This window comes from Diabrotica virgifera, chromosome 6 (assembly GCF_917563875.1).
Source record: "Diabrotica virgifera virgifera chromosome 6, PGI_DIABVI_V3a".
NCBI classification, from domain to species: domain Eukaryota; kingdom Metazoa; phylum Arthropoda; class Insecta; order Coleoptera; family Chrysomelidae; genus Diabrotica; species Diabrotica virgifera.
Window position 1 is genome coordinate 51,875,992 of NC_065448.1, and position 16,736 is coordinate 51,892,727.

Consider the following 16,736-nt stretch of genomic DNA (forward strand, 5'->3'; position numbering starts at 1 on the left):
AATGAATTAAATTTAGTCTGTATTATCTCACAGATTTTTTTTATTTTACAGAAACAAATATCATCAACTCTGGATTAAATTAAATATTTAGAAAATCTACAATGTGTTCATAATGTGTGGGTCGGCACTGCCGACCCTGACCGGCCGCCACTGCATAGATATCCGAATATCAATGCATTCTGATTTGTTTGTGATCTACATTGGTATTGTTTAACCTTATTTGTCTACTATTTCGATTGTAGATCTACATTTTGAATCTTCAGTAATGTCTTACAAATTAAAGGGAATGAAATAAAAACATCACTTTTCCAATAATTTCTTTTATTTGTTATGTTTGTTATACACAAACAAATGCTATTGGTACCCAGTGCAATTAAGCAGACAGACAAAATTTCTTAAACTTATGTGGCCCCTCTATTAAAAAAGGAACATGTTGCACATAATATTGTGTTCCACATTATAAATACATACAAATGCACAAAAATACATATAGGTTTCAATAAATAATCATAAAATCATCTTCAAGTAAAATGCAATATATGCATACTATAACAATGGACGAAAAGAAAGATAGTAGCAGCTAGAATAAAATAAGTAAATATTATGTTTATTTTGTTATGTAAAATAATTTTAGGGTTGTTTCTTGTATATACGAGGTATGAAATACTCAAAACTATCGGGTATTAAAAGTTTTGGGGAGTGTATTTACTATTAAGCGTACAAAAATCATAACTGCGGGCAGCACGAGGCATACCATCTTCCGCTGATTTATTATATAATATAATTGGTTAAATTTTAGTTCTCGAAAAAATTTAGAAATATTTCATAAAAAAAAATGTTAAAGTAGGCGGTACTGTACACTAGCGCGAAACTTCATAATATATCTTCTGTATTTTTAAATTTTAAATAATATTTTTAAAATTAAATGCAGTAACTTTATTATTTATTTATTATTTTTTAATTACATAAAACTGCTATTAAGTTAACACCCTTGTTATAGCTTTAATAAAATTGAAAAAGTTTATATGTTGTATAACGGACTCCCCTCATCGCGTAAATGAGCTCATCCAACCGTTTACAATGAATCTTTCACATGAAGCTTATTTCTTGGCGCTACTTCAAGGAAGGATTCTTCAGGAGACTTTGCTAGTTCGTGAAAATCTGTTTTTTAGGCTTCGTTGGTGTATTTGACAGTATTCATCATTGGTGTGCAAGGAGACCCGAGGTCAAATCTCACTGAGGTGAAAACTTTAAAACTAAATAAATTAAGAAGATAAAATGTAATATCCTAAACGCAGTATTCAAAGCCAACAATGTCTAAAAGTCTCTTTTGACTTGATACAGTGTTAATTGTTCTGAACTCATGAGCATTCGAACAATAAAGCTACTGCTGATCTTTTTACATATGATACGTTGAAAGCATACATGTAAATAACGGTTATTTTGTAATGTAAACGAAAGGATTTGAGGAGAAAATATTAACTCTAAGCCCAACATAGAATTACTTAATAAGAGTTTTTAGTAAAATTAATTTTATATGAAAATAAAAACAAAACTGATTACACTATGGGCATGATTTGAATACGTGTGAACAGAGTCCAATTTATTTTAAGTCCGTATCCTTGACCACTTGGGCACTTCAGCTTGACTGAATATTGTAACGAGAGCGTCGCCAGCTCGCGCCGATGGCTTGCCCACTCCTTATTGCACTCACTCCCACCTTACCACCGCAATCGATGAGCAGTGGAGATGGACCGTTGGCAACGATATAAAACGAAGTTCGCCACAATAGAGAGGGGAGTTTTACCGGAGTGTTAATCTGGTAACAACTTGACTGGCCCAAGGGTATTGACTGAAGACTTTACCGCTTCTACTAAAGTGTTGATTTAGTAGCAGCTCCCAAACCGGATCTTAAAGCGGCGATTTAGGGATAAACTGTCCTGCCGCGGCGACCAAGTATTGATTGGTCGATTTCCCGTTCCTTATCGGATCGATTATTGACCGATACATCCTAGCTCAAACCTAGAACAATTACTGATGGTTCTTTCTTCTTGATGTGTGTGTATATTACGTAACGCATCCTATTTTCCTTTCAATTAACCGTATTTATTGGCCGCAGGTATCAACAGTGGATCGTAGCGTCGTAGATAACTTCGACAGGACATTTTTACTTAAATTAAAGTTGTTTTTTACTGAGACTGGTGTGTAACAGAGTTACCCGTTATACGCTGTGAGCTCATACGTAGAGGGGATATTTAAAAGTTTGTGAGCGCCAGTAGTGACAAGTCAGTGAACTCTTTCTGGAAGTTTGACATAAATGTCAAAGTGATTAATTATTTAAATAATATTAGTTGGTCAAAGCTATGATATATATTTTTACCAACTACTTGCGTTTTAAATAGGTACTGCATTTAAGTTTTTTAATATTTCGTAATATGTAATTATAAATTATTCTAAAAATGTATAAACATTCTCAATTTCTTTGCAACACGAAAATGCAGCAGCTGCATAATACTATGGTCAAATCTGAGAGTGCAGGAAGAGTCTATACCGGTTTCGGGGATTGTTTCCCCCTCATCAGTAGTCCCATATCCTCCTCTCTCAGATTCTGCCACGTACCACACTTTGGGCCTTTCCGAATTGCAAAGAAAGAAATGTCACGGATGAACTAGGGCCATCTACTGAAAAACAAAGTAAGTTATCAATCGAAGTAGCACAGAAAACGACAATAAATATCGTGTCCATACCACCAGATTGACAACAGGTGGAATACTTTCATTGATTACACCTCCTGAGATTTTCAAAATTTATAAATCATGCAGAATGCCAAGGAAATTAAGATGAGAGAATTTTCAATAATTCACAACTCATCTGCTCAGCGTGGTAAAAGCTCTAACAAGAAAGATTTCTTAATACTCAAACAAAAGAGTAAGTGAATTAAAAATTAAAAATTAGTGAATTAGTTCATCCGTGACATTTCTTTCTTTGCAATTCGGAAAGGCCCAAAGTGTGGTACGGGTAAGAATCTGAGAGAGGATGATATGGGACTACTGATGAGGGGGAAACAACCCCCGAAACCGGTATAGACTCTTACTGCACTCTCAGATTTGACCATAGTATTATGCAGCTGCTGCATTTTCGTGTTGCAAAGAAATTGATAATGTTTATACATTTTTAAGTCATTTACTCTTTTGTTTGAGTATTAAGGAATCTTTCTTGTTGGAGCTTTTACCACGCTGAGCAGATGAGTTGTGAATTATTTAAAATTCTCTCATCTTAATTTCCTCGGCATCCTGTATGATTTATAAATTTTGAAAATCTCAGGAGGTGTAACCAAAGAAAGTATTCCACCTGTTGTCAATCTGGTGGTATGGAGACGATATTTATTGTCGTTTTATGTGCTACTTTGATTGATAACTTACTTTATAAATTATTCTATTAACCTAAGCGCCATCTACACGATAATTGTGAAAGTTTCCGAAGTAAGAAACTAATATTTCATCAATAGAACGTCAAAATGATTAACAAAATCTTTAAAAAATCGATTACAATTTAATTACTTTTTTGCGTTGTAAATATTACGCGATAAAAATTAAATAATAAATTTAAAAATTTCCGACGGAAGTTGCATTAGTAATCCGCTAGTTAGCGATACCAGCGAAGCTCAGAGCGTATAAGATGATTTAGAATAAATAATATCTCACTATCATAGTCTATGAGTAAATATATTTTTTATTTTTATCTAAACTAAAATTAAAAAATTTCCGGCTTTACCATTTTTAATGCTGAACCCGAATGCGACAATAAGTTTTTTTTATATCTGTTTCAGTTTGCTCTAATCCAAGGATGGACAGTACAAAACTAAAGTATCGGTTTTTTTATTTCTAAGACCCCGTACAGATGAGGACGTTAGACGCCGCGTTTCAAGTTACCAAGTAATGAATTGTATCGTACACATGCAAACGCGCGCTTATCAGATAAACAGGCACGTTAAGCGCTCATATAGGGTCTAATGGGTGCGTCTCTAGCTGAAGGAATAATAAAATTAATTATTAAATGTGACCTTGGTTTTAAATCCTACACTCCCCTAAGTAAAATATGTTTTTCAATTCATTTACATGTACACATATATTCATTATTTTTCCCAGCTGCTATTCTCTACCTTCCTAAACTTATTAACCAAATAAGTTAACATAAATAACTTGACTGGAAATTGACCTATGTAGAGTATAATATATTTATCTGTTATATACCCACGATTAGAAAACCTAGTCGAATTCTAAGTCGTCTAATTTTCTAGTAAAATTCACTACGGCCTAAATTAATTCCAAGTTAAATACTAAATTCTCGCAACATATCTCGTATATTATTTACAAAAACTAATAAACAAGTGAATATAAAACATGAAGCTTCAACTTTTATAAATAATTGATAACCGAGCTCTAAATTTTAACTCTAGTCTATAGGAATAACTCTCCTAAAATGCTCATGAACATAATTTAAATCGATATAGTTCTTCAAAAATATGCTTAATAGGATACTCAATATAAAGAGCGCCATCTCTTGTCAATTGTGAAAATTAAATATATGGACCAACATAAACTTTTGTAACAACACAATGCCTTAGTAAAATGATTTGAAACAGTTCTCAAAGTTCTCAATCTGTGGTACATCCATACAAAAAACAGCCAAAATCCAGCATGATAGGTATTTCAGTTAGGCGAAACCAAAAATAATTAAAAGGATTTTGTGGTACATGACTCAAAAAGGTTGAGAACAACTGATTTAGAATGTTGTGAACGAAAAAACGAGGAAGGACAACTATAAAACAATGCATAAAAGCTTATTAAAAAGCAAATAGTTTTGAAATATAACTTTTTAAACAATTCGTAAATATTATGTATTACCTGTTATTGGAATTTGATGGGAATATCTTCATAGATAGCCAGGCAACTCTTAAGGCACTGAAAAGGCTGATGGAATGGTCAAACAAAGCTCATCAATGTCATTGGTAGGATCGGAACCTTCTAGGGCGTTGCAAAGGTAGTAACAATAACGGCTACAAGAAAGTGGGTAGCTCACAAATCCCTGAAATTGTGAAGGATCACCAGGATAAAAACAAACGAAACAGTTCATTCTTAGCCAAAATTTACGACAGTCCTAATAGGCATAGACAGGAAAACAATCAAAGCCATAGCAGCTGAATAGACAGTTGAAGTTGATGGGATTGGCAGATGCTGACCTATACAGATTGTGTCACCTAGAGGAAGAAACAATAGAGCACATTTGGTGTCAGTTCTGTGCCAGCAGTTGGTGCCAGCAATGGTTCTTTGTAATCTACGTCTAGAGGACCAAAAGAGATATGAAAAGGTCGCAGTGGAATAGGTTCAAATCCATCTCATTGAATCTATTTACCTAGATAAAGAAACCACCTGATAAAAACAATAATTTAATAAGTTAGAAATTTCGTTTATTACTAAAATTCTTTTTAATTTCTTTGTGCCTCTTGTGATAGAAAAACACTGGATACAAAGTTCGTAACAAAATAAATTTTTGGTCAATTAAAACAATGTAATATTTTATATTACTTGTCTTAACTCTCAGTAGAAGTAGACAAATATGCATTGACTTCATCCATTTGATTGCCATTGGGCCACAAACCATTTGATATTTTCCACAAACTGGTTCATCGTATTTATCGAAGTTTTTTAAATTTTTTCAAAAAAGCTGTTATATCTCAACAGCTGTTATATTATTATTATGTTGAATTATTAGATAAAAGTGAGACACAGCAACGTTATATACAGAGTGTTTGGTAACGAATGACCCATAGCTTAACCTTGGATTCCTGATGTTAAAATAGGTCGATTTAAGCTAACTTACTTTAGTAAGAAAGCTGATAATAACCAAAATACAGGGTGTCAAAGGTAAATTATTATTATTTATTCTTGAATATTTTCAACAACACGAAATTTGGTAAGAATGGTTTTTTTTGGGACGAGAAATCTAAATTCTCCACCAAAAATGATGTATTACCCAGAGGGCGCCACGTACGCCTTTCAGCGCTCTTTTAAAACGTTCAGTTTTTTATTACCCATTCTATATCCTTTTTGAATCAAAATGTTTGTTCTCTTAATATCTTTACTTAAACCGTTTTCGAGATAAAAATAAATTAAACCCATATTAATTCCCAAAAATATATCGCAATCTTCAAATGGAATTTGCGATGCGATGACATAAATGTAAGAACGTGCACAATTATTGTGGTTTCAAGTTTAATTTTCGGGTGTAGATAACTACAATGATCTTATGCAAAAAATTATGTTGCATCGCATATTTAAAATGCGTTTATCTCGAAAATAGTTGAGTTTAGCGAGATGAATGTAGTATACGTTTTTTAAGTAAAAATATTAAGAAAATAAAAGTTTTTTTCAAATGTATGTAGAGTGGGGGATAAAAAATTGAACGTATTCAATGAGCGTTGAAAGACGTATGTGGCGCCCTTTGGGTAATACGCTTTTTGGTGACGAATTTAATTTCTCGTTCCAAAATACCCCCACCTACCAAATTTCGTGTTGTTATCTCATGCCTGTCACGAAATATTCAAGAATAAATAAAATAAAAGTTTAAATTTGACACCCTGTACTTCGGTTATTATCAACTTTCGTACTAAGGTAAGTTAGCTTAAATCGAACTATTTTAAGGTCAGGAATCTAAAGTTAAGCTATGACCCATTCATTACCAAACACCCTGTATAAGCAAAATAAGGCGTTTAAATCTAATAATTAAAATTATTTTGTCCATAATTTAATCTTTTGATTACCACACTTATAATTTAGGTTAAGTTAGGTTAGGCTTCATCTTTATAATTTGAAGGCTAACACTATTTAAAAGTTAAAATATTTAGCCTTATAACCAAGTTCTATTGAAATTATTAACTTTCAAATATACATGTAATTTCCGTAAATTGTATTTGGTTAAAATTTAGAGCTATTTGTTATCGATATCAATACGTTTTTTAATTGAAAACTTAATCTCAAAACATTTAAGATTAAATAATCTAAACACTCCTAAATATATGTTTCAATTGTATAACAATATAATAAGTATAAAATATTTTAAACTCTGAATAATGCAACAGATATATCTAATATTTATATACAATATAAATGCAGCTATATATTCATACAATCGTTTTTCGTTTTTTAAAACGTACTTACATAGACACTATTTTTTAAACTGTTAACAAAAAACGTTTAAATTGACACAATTAATAGTACTAATTTGATTTAGTTCCAGAGAAACCATTAGAATACAACAAGTTGGCATATTTATGTTTCGTGGACCTAAAGAAGGCATTTGACAGGGTAAATTAAATGATGTTATCCATTTATTGTACGCCAGAGAGGAATAATTAAAACGATCGAAAACATCTACCATATTACTAGATACGGAAAGGTTAAAAGGTGTAGGGAAATGTAAATACATATGAGTAGTCTTTCATAACAACAAGATTGGATGAAAACTACACACGTACCAAGCGAAAGAACAAGCGGGATTTCGATCACAGTTTGGCACCAACGACCACCTGCAAACTAAAAAGAAAACTTACTGAAAAATCCAAAGAACACAACAGAACACCTCTGGTATTAGTGTTTATAGATTTCCACAAAGCGTTTAACCCTGTAGTACAAGATAATTCAAAGAGGTGTCAGACAGGATGACGCTATTACCAAGCATTTTAGAATAAATATCATGGCTGCGAAACTTAAAATAGTGGGTGTACATTAAATTAACTTCTCATATCAGCCGTCTCTTAAGTCCGAATAGCTATGAGGATTGCCGACCTCCATCGCGGAGATAGGACTTGAAGAAAATATTTTATATCGTTTAGAGTATTTGTTTAAATATTTTATATTGTTTCGTTGAACACTTGGTCCTTCGAGCCGGATGTTCAACTAATCAACAATTAGTACCACTCATTCTTGTGTCAACTTAAACTCTGTAATCTTATTTTCAAAAATTATTTAAGCAGTAATAAATTCTTTATCTAAAAATTACAATTTACATTTACTTAAGAAAATACTCTTCGGTTACAAATATCTATCAGCATACGCTATAATATTTACCTAAATATTTGGAATCATTTTGAAAATTAGATTATCTAGTACAAAAACGTCCTAAGTGATTCTTTCCACTTTACCCTGTATATAAATATTCATTAAGCTTACGATATCGATTACCTTTTAATTGCACTTATTCAGACCAATATTCAACGGAATAAATTTGTATATAAAAATCATCGACTCTAAAATTTCAGTCTGTTTTAGGTAAGCATTCAAACCAGATGATTCATTATAAAGAACAAAATCGTATACAGACTGTTCGCTTTTAAATTAGATATTAGATATACATGGCAACACTGCTTCCCCGCTTCCCACCTAGTGAACCTGATTCGTGCCGATTCATTCAGTCATTCGTTATTCTACAGTAGCCATGTAACTTCTTCTCACAAGCAATGTTGCCAATTTTAGCGCCTCCTTCAGAGGAATATATCTAATCCAACACTAAATAATCTGTCTGTTTGTATACATACACCAAAAATAATCAGGCAAAAGTATTTTTGCCAAGGGAAAATTATAGGATTTGGACTATGAGCTATGAACTGCTGGAATATCCACCTTATTTGCCAGATTTACTCCCAGCTGTTCTCAAAAGTTAAGTTCCCTCATCGCTGGTCAGCGCTTTTCGCTTTGAACTTTTCATCCAATTTAAAAATCATTGCGGAAGTCAATAAAAAGGCATTGATGAGTACGTTGCAGCACTTGCACAGGAACACCATAAGGAGAAATAATAGGATTGGGAACAACTGGATGAAATTTATTAATATTAGAGGTTATGTTGAAAAATAAAATCAGGCCAAGAATTTTTCAGCCCAACAACAATCTCATCTCATGATATTTCTGGCACATTCTAATAATACATATTTAGAATTTATTAAACCATATATGGACAAACTATATAGAACAGCTGTTTAATGACAACCGAGACACAATAGATAACGAATATTTCGTTGAGGAGACTGGACCAGAAATAATAGAAAGTGAAGTAAAACACACCATTAAAGAACTGAAAACTTGGAAAGCTGTAGGACTGGACGAAATACCGACAAAAATATTGCAACTTATAGCCGACGGCAATATACATGTAATTGTAGAATTATTTAATATCATATACAGAACAGGTATATTACCTAAAGAATGGCTTCTATCAACATTCGTGACTACACCGAAAAAGAGAAACGCCAGACAATGTTGCGAACACCGTACCATCAGTCTAATGTGCCACATACTCAAAGTATTTCTAAAGATTATTCATCGTAGAATATACAAAAAGTTAGAACAAGACATTAGACAAACTCAGTTCGCATTTAGAAATGCACAAGGAAAGAGAGAAGCATTATTTGCAGTAAATGTGCTAATACAGAGATGTTTAGATGCAAACCAGGACATCTATGTCTGCTTCCTCGATTATAACAAGGCATTCGATACGGTGAAACATAATCCGTTAATAAAACTACTGAGAACAAAAAACATCGACACACGGGATATAAGAATAATAAATAATCTGTATTATGAACAAGAAGCTGCCATAAGAATAAATAATTTAAACACCAATAAAATAAAAATCAAAAGAGGCGTTACACAGGGCTGTGTCTTGTCGCCATCACTGTTTAATGCATACTCACAAGAAATATTCAAAAAAGCATTAGAAGATGAAGTAGCAGGCATAAAAATAAATGGCCTACCCATATGTGAAATTAGATACGCCGATGACACAATACTAATAGCAGAATCTATTACAGACCTACAAAGAATTTTAAATAAGGTTGTTGCAATGAGTGAAGAATTTGGTCTGTCACTAAACATAAAGAAAACTAAATTCATGGTTATATCAAAGAAAAATATTAGAAACATAAATCTACACGTAAATAATAAGACGATAGAACGAGTTCAGAATTATAACTATTTAGGGACAAACATTAGTGAAACAAACGATTATACCAAAGAAATCCGAATTAGAATAGAAATTATTATGTAGTAGAGACCTCAGCCTAAATCTTAGAAAACGAGTACTAAAATGTTATGTATTTTCTGTTCTTTTGTATGGTGTGGAGACATGGACTCCTACAATGCCTCAACGCCTCTAATGCCTCCAATAAACAATGCCTCAATAGATTGGAAGCATTTGAGATGTGGACGTATCGAAGAATGCTGAGAATCTCCTGGACAGACAGAATAACCAATGAGGAAGTACTAAGGAGAATACAGAACAGCAGGGAAATACTGGATTCCATCAAAATAAGAAAACTTCAATACTTGGGTTATATAACACGTGATGACAGATATAAACTCCTAAAATTAATTATGCAGGGAAAGATTCAAGGAAGGTGCAACATAGGTAGGAGAAAAATGTCCTGGCTGAGAAATCTCAGAGAATGGTTTGGATGCAGTTTAACTGAACTCTTTCGTGCTGTAGTGTCAAAAGTAAGAATAGCAATGATGATTGCCAACCTTCGTCGCGAAGATGGCACGTGTAGAAGAAGAAACCATATAGGAATCCAACGTGGGGTCCTACAGGGATGTATTTTATCACTTCTGCTGTTTAACATATGTTCTGAGGAAATGTTTCAAGAAGCAGTAGGGGATGTTGAAACCTGAATTCGAATTAACGGAGAATATATCAATAAATAGGTACATCAAATATGCGGACGACACGGTGGTATTCGTTGACAGTTATAAAACCCTCCAGGAGTTAATGAAAAGGATCTCAGAAGTAAGTCAGAGATAAGTCTTTCACTCAACATTACGAAAACAAAACGTGTGATGATTTCTAAGAAAGAACAGCAATTTGGACGAATCAGTGAACGGTCAACGAATAAAATGAGTAAAAACATACATCTATCTTAGTACCAACTTAAACGAAAATATAGGATATGGAAAGCAATAGCTGTTGATGATAATAACAATCAGGTTATTACTGGATTTTAGGATCCTGACTACAAATAATGAAAAAACTAAAAGTGCGAATTTTGTGATGAAATTTGGTATGTGAGGTTAGAATATTATTTGGAATAACTTGTTGAAATAACTTTTTCCGATATCTCTAACGCGAAGCAAAATAGAAAAGTAAACAAAACAGTGTAGCATGTGTAAAAAATTTATGGGGAGGCTAAGCCTCCCTTGCCTCCTCTGATCAGCCGCCATTGGTTATTACGATGTGATATCTTTCTAATACTGTTGTACGGAGTTGAACCGTGGACTCTACAGACTCTACCTACAAGAAAATTGAGTCGTTCCAAATGTGGCTTTATCATCGAATCCTAAAGATACCGACCATGTTACTAATCAGGACGTCTTATTAATAATGCCAAAAGAAAAAGAGCACAATAAAAACATCCAAAATTGAATACCTCAGTCACATCACGAGAAACAGCGAAAGATATGGATTGCTGTAACTAATTTTACATGAGAAAGTAGAAGGAAAGCGAGGACCAGGAAGGCGAAGACGATTTTCCTGGCTGAAAAATCTATGCACGAGGCTCAACTAAAAAACCACAAATCTTTTCGGAACTATAATGTGCAAAGTACAGATTGCCATGATGGTCGCCAACATCAGAATCGGACAGGCACTACAAGAATAAGACGCTATCTTCAGTCTCTCATCTGCTGATATTTTTTAAAATTTTTGTTTAAAATTTAAAATTATATTAATTTTTGTGTCCCGAATAAAAGAAGAGAGAAAAGCTTAAAATATAATTATGACAATATAGTTGTAGTTTTCTGTCCTGTAATTATCAATAGGATAATGAATAATAAATATTTATTTTAAAGGACTCATTAATTTGACAGGAACTCCACAAAAAACATAAGTAAGTATAATACTTTTCACTCTAAATAAAAATGCCTATCCCCATTCTTAAAACCAACTATACACTATCTTAGATTTTTCCTTTATTTTCTGTTTAATTTTCTAAATAATGAATCATCCAGTAGATTTTATGCATTAGAATAAGTTTAAATTTTAAGAATGCTAATAAACACCAAAGGATAAAAGTTTAGAAAGAGTACAAAAATAATAGTCATCTCTATATTTTTTTAATTATTTTGTTATCGTATTCAAACAAATATCAATAAACTATTTATAAGGCCATAAAACTTTTATCCTACAATGCCAATATACTAAACAATACGGATTTCTATGCAATCTAAATTAAAAATTAAGCAACATAAGTACTAAAAAAGCATGGTCCCGTTTTCAGCTTTTCAAAAAATATACATTTGGTACGAATGTTTCTCAAGCTAAGTCATATAAAAAAACAGCTATGTTAATAAAACACACTTTTTGAGATACCTACACAAAAAGTCCTCAAATTTTATACTCTAATTTTATAAGTAAAGACAGTAAAAACTAGGGAGCACTTCAAACACCGTAATCTTTGAACATAGAAATGCGTTCACTTCTCATTACTAATATAACTTAATAAATATATACAAAACGTATTGGTCCTTCGATCAGGTTTTATGCATGATACAATAACTCTGAACATATGACATGGAGCAGGTGGGCGGGGCCTACGTAGCTACGTCACTCTGTGAGTAGAACAGCATTATATTCAGTGTTGTCGTGTAGTAAACAGTGTTTTTCTACGACCGTTTAATAATATGCTCATTATTCGCTATTTTTTAATAGAGAATAGCACCCATTACTGTACCCGTGAGTAATAATTCATTACTCACGGGCTGAAGTTACTCGCGGGTCATTACTCACGGGCTGAAGTTAGATTCAAGTGGCGCATGCCAATTTTAATATTAATCGTATCTCTATAAACTGCAAACAAAATTACTTAAACTTGCTTATTTAATACATAATTTAATTATTGTAATTTATATCAATAATTAACCTGGAAAAATTTTAAAGGAATTTTAACTGTAACAATGTCAGTATATTTTTACGTTTAGGTATGTCTTGTTTACTAAAAATTTTGACGTTTATCATTTATTTAATTGACGTTAGCGCATTTTGTTGGTGTTAATTGGAATTTATAACTAATATTGTGTTTCTTTTTCAAGTTATATTGTGTTAAATATGATATAACATATTATATATGGTTATATTATTAAATATATTATATTATAGTTAAATGTAAATATACATTATAGCTATATGAAATACGTCCACCCACAGTAGCCATTTCCTATTTATTAGATTCACTGACAGTAGGTACAAATTTATGCTTATAATTTTTCGAAAACGAATAGAACTTGGACTGACTATTTCTTGTTGCATTTTTATAATAAATAAGAATTGGGTAATAGTAGGCAACCAATTATTTAGCCACGTACTAGGGGTAAACAGCATTTAAGTATTTTGATAAACTATTTTAATTTAAAACTCGATTAGTTGATAATTATATTTTTTACTAATAAAATAATAAAAAGGTCGTAGAAAAAGTATGGAATTCTACTCGCACGTAATGGCTATTACATGCTCGTTGAATAATATACTATTATTTTTGTGTTTAAGGTGAATTTTACTTATATTTTGTTAAACTTTTATTAAAAATGAGGTGTGCCGTGTTTGGTTGTAATGTCTACAATCAATCACAAGGTTTCGATACGAATATCAAGTTTTTTAGTTTCCCAAAAGACAAAAAAGTGCGATGTGTGTGGAAACAATTATGCAAACGTGCAGACAATAATTTTAACGTTAACAAATTTTTATTGAATAAATTAAATGCCTTGGTGTTTTCTTATTATTAAGAAAAATTTATAGATAAAAATATTATATTCATCGTTAGATTTGAATAGTCGTTATATCCAGTATATTTGAATATCCATTAGCAGGTGTGATCATAAATACAGTGCGCTGGAATAAGTGTTACCCCCATTATTAACTTATTTATTTTTAGGACATAAGCAAAACGCTCGGGCAGGTCGATTTTTAAAATAATCATTGTATATTACAGCATCAGTGTTTCGAACTTTACGCGATTCCTCTTCAGGTGACAGGCATAACTTTGACTTTTTTAAATGGAAAAGTACATAATGTAATATCTTATTTAAAAGCTTTTGAAATGCTGATTACACAAATGTATATTACTTTAATCCTATTTGAGAGAGCGTAGGCGCATTACTTTTAAACGCATTCATTTTTTTTTCGAATTCTTAAAAAACTAATCAGTATTTTTGAAAAATTTAAACGCAGAATCAAATATTATATTATTATGGAGGGCTGAAAGTCCCTTAGACTAAACAAAAAGTTTCTTTTTAATGATATATTTGAAATTAAAAGTCAGACTAAATTTTATCTTTTTTTTTTCACCCCTTTGACTTAATAAAATAAACATTATAAAAGTTTTCAGGGACTTCCGACCCTCATTTTGCGTTTAAATTTTTCAAAAATACTTATTAGTTTTCTCAGGATTCGAAAAAAATTAATGCATTTAAAATTAATTTGACCGAAATTTTGCGCCTACGCTCTTAAATAGGATTACAGTATTGTACATTTTTGTAATCAGTATTTCAAAAGCTTTTAAATGTGTCACATGATGTACTTTCCCATTTAAAAAAATCAAAGTTATGCCTGTCACCTGAAGAGGGATCGCGTAAAGTTCGAAACATTGATGCTATAATATACTATGATTATTTTAAAAATTGACCTGTCTGAGTGTTTTGATTATGTGCTAAAAATAAATAAGTTAATAAGGGGGTGGAGTAACACTTATTCCAGCGCACTGTATAATTACTTAATGAATAAGAGATCTTGAAGTGATAAAATATAACTGATGGGCTTCATAACTACTGCAGATTTAACTCTTTTTATCATTTAACACATTACAATATTATTGTTACTTTATTTCATCGTAAGTACATGTATTATACAGTTTAATATATTATGTATAATGAGACGTATCTTGCCTAATAATAAAAAATCATGTGTGTAATTGATTTCTATTATTAGATTATGTTCTCAATCATTATATTTAATCGTACTAAACAAAACAGCACTTCTAGAAAATTTCACAACTGATATTAAAAGCTAAAATCCCCAAATCATAATGGTAATGCATTCGAAATTTAAAGGATCTACTCACAACGTGACGTCATGCGCGACCTGAACGAAATTAGGAACGCTACGTATCATATCTTGGGTTATTGTATCATGGGTTTTATGTATAAAAATCAAATTAAAACAATAAACGTTAAAAAACCAGTCGATATAAATGCAAGGGGTTCCAAGATAAAATTTTACTAAAAAACGTATCAGATACTTCTTTAGAGTTAGGCTAAAATAAAGAATTTCAGCAAAAACCAAAATCGCACTCTTATGTTCTTACTATCGATACTTATAACGGATTTATAAGGCACATATACCTACATATTCTATCTAAAATATATTTTTAAGTACACGTTTGAACGGTTTATTTTTTTAGATACATTTTATAAAAAAATATTATTGAGCTTTTTACATTGAACCTTTGGTATTAGGTAAATATGTCAACGCTGTGGAATGTATACAAGAATGAAGATGGAAGACTCTGGCTTAAGTTATCGTTAAAATGAATTCCAGAGAATCGATGTAACTTAGAAAAAAACTATCAGTTCCGCTGTTTGTAACAACAAAATCATTGATATCATTGCATTTAATGGACGAAACAATGTTATATATAAATATGTAAACTAGACGATTTGAACTGATAGTTGTTTAAAAATTAATCACAAAATGCTAAGGGCATTTGGCAACACGAATAGATTAGCTTCACGTTTTTTGTTATTTTGATTTCCCTCTTTGTACTTTATAGACTTGAAATAGCTGTACTGATAACGATAAAAATAAAATACTATTATAATCGATTTTAAATCGATCGATTGTCCCTTTTTTAATGACTTTGCTTTAGTTGCTTAATGATTTGGGGGTGGGTCCTTGCCACTATAGTTTGTAGCTTCTGCAGCTGTGTAAGCAGGTTACCGTTTGAATCTTCTAAAAATTCAATTTTTTGTCTATAGCTGTTGTTTTCGGTGACGAGATGCTCGACTTTTCTTTCTAGTTGGTCCATGTATTCTTTCTTTTTTCTTCTACTTTCTTGCGCAGATATCTGTAAACAATGAGAACGATGAATAAAAATAATAAAAAAGTATTTAAGTTATTGCTTGTGCAATAATATAAGTTAACAAACATTTGACCCCTTATAGTCTTGTCGCCAGTGGGGGTACAACGGCCTCCTTAATTCAGATGGACTTACCCAAGTTCTTTTTATGTATTTTGACCCGTAGAACACGAATTTTTTGGGTAACAGTTGATCCGGATGTCCATTAAATTGTTATAAATAAAGAACTTGAGGAATCACATAACACCGATTTTTCGGAAAACAAAACATTTGTTTGTATTTTTTGGGTCATTCTAAGCAAAAAATGTTTTTATAAGTTTTTTCGTAGGATTCATAGTTTTCGACATAAACGCGGTGGAACTTTCAAAAAATCGAAAAATTGCAATTTTTGAACTTTTGATTGAAAAATAAAATAGCAATTCTGCTTACAGAATTTGAAAGTTCAAGTCAAATTCTATCGGTTTTGATTATTTTCATTGCTAAAAATTAATTTTTTTATTGTTAAGCAAAGCTATAAACACATAGTGTTTGAATGATGTTCTCAATGCATTTCTCATTTGAAATC

At 31.7% G+C, this 16,736-nt stretch overlaps 1 protein-coding gene across 2 annotated transcripts in view; it reads right to left on the reverse strand.

Annotated features, from left to right (window-relative positions):
* Nucleotides 1–304: 304 nt before the first annotated feature.
* Nucleotides 305–16,736, reverse strand: part of LOC114325904 (cyclic AMP response element-binding protein A) — a 609,112-nt gene continuing 592,680 nt past the window's right edge. For both annotated transcript variants that reach the window (XM_050654157.1, XM_050654158.1), the window contains exon 6: nt 305–16,159. In XM_050654157.1, the coding sequence (XP_050510114.1) occupies nt 15,944–16,159 (216 nt within the window). In that variant the 3' untranslated portion in view covers nt 305–15,943. The remainder of the gene's footprint in view (nt 16,160–16,736) is intronic.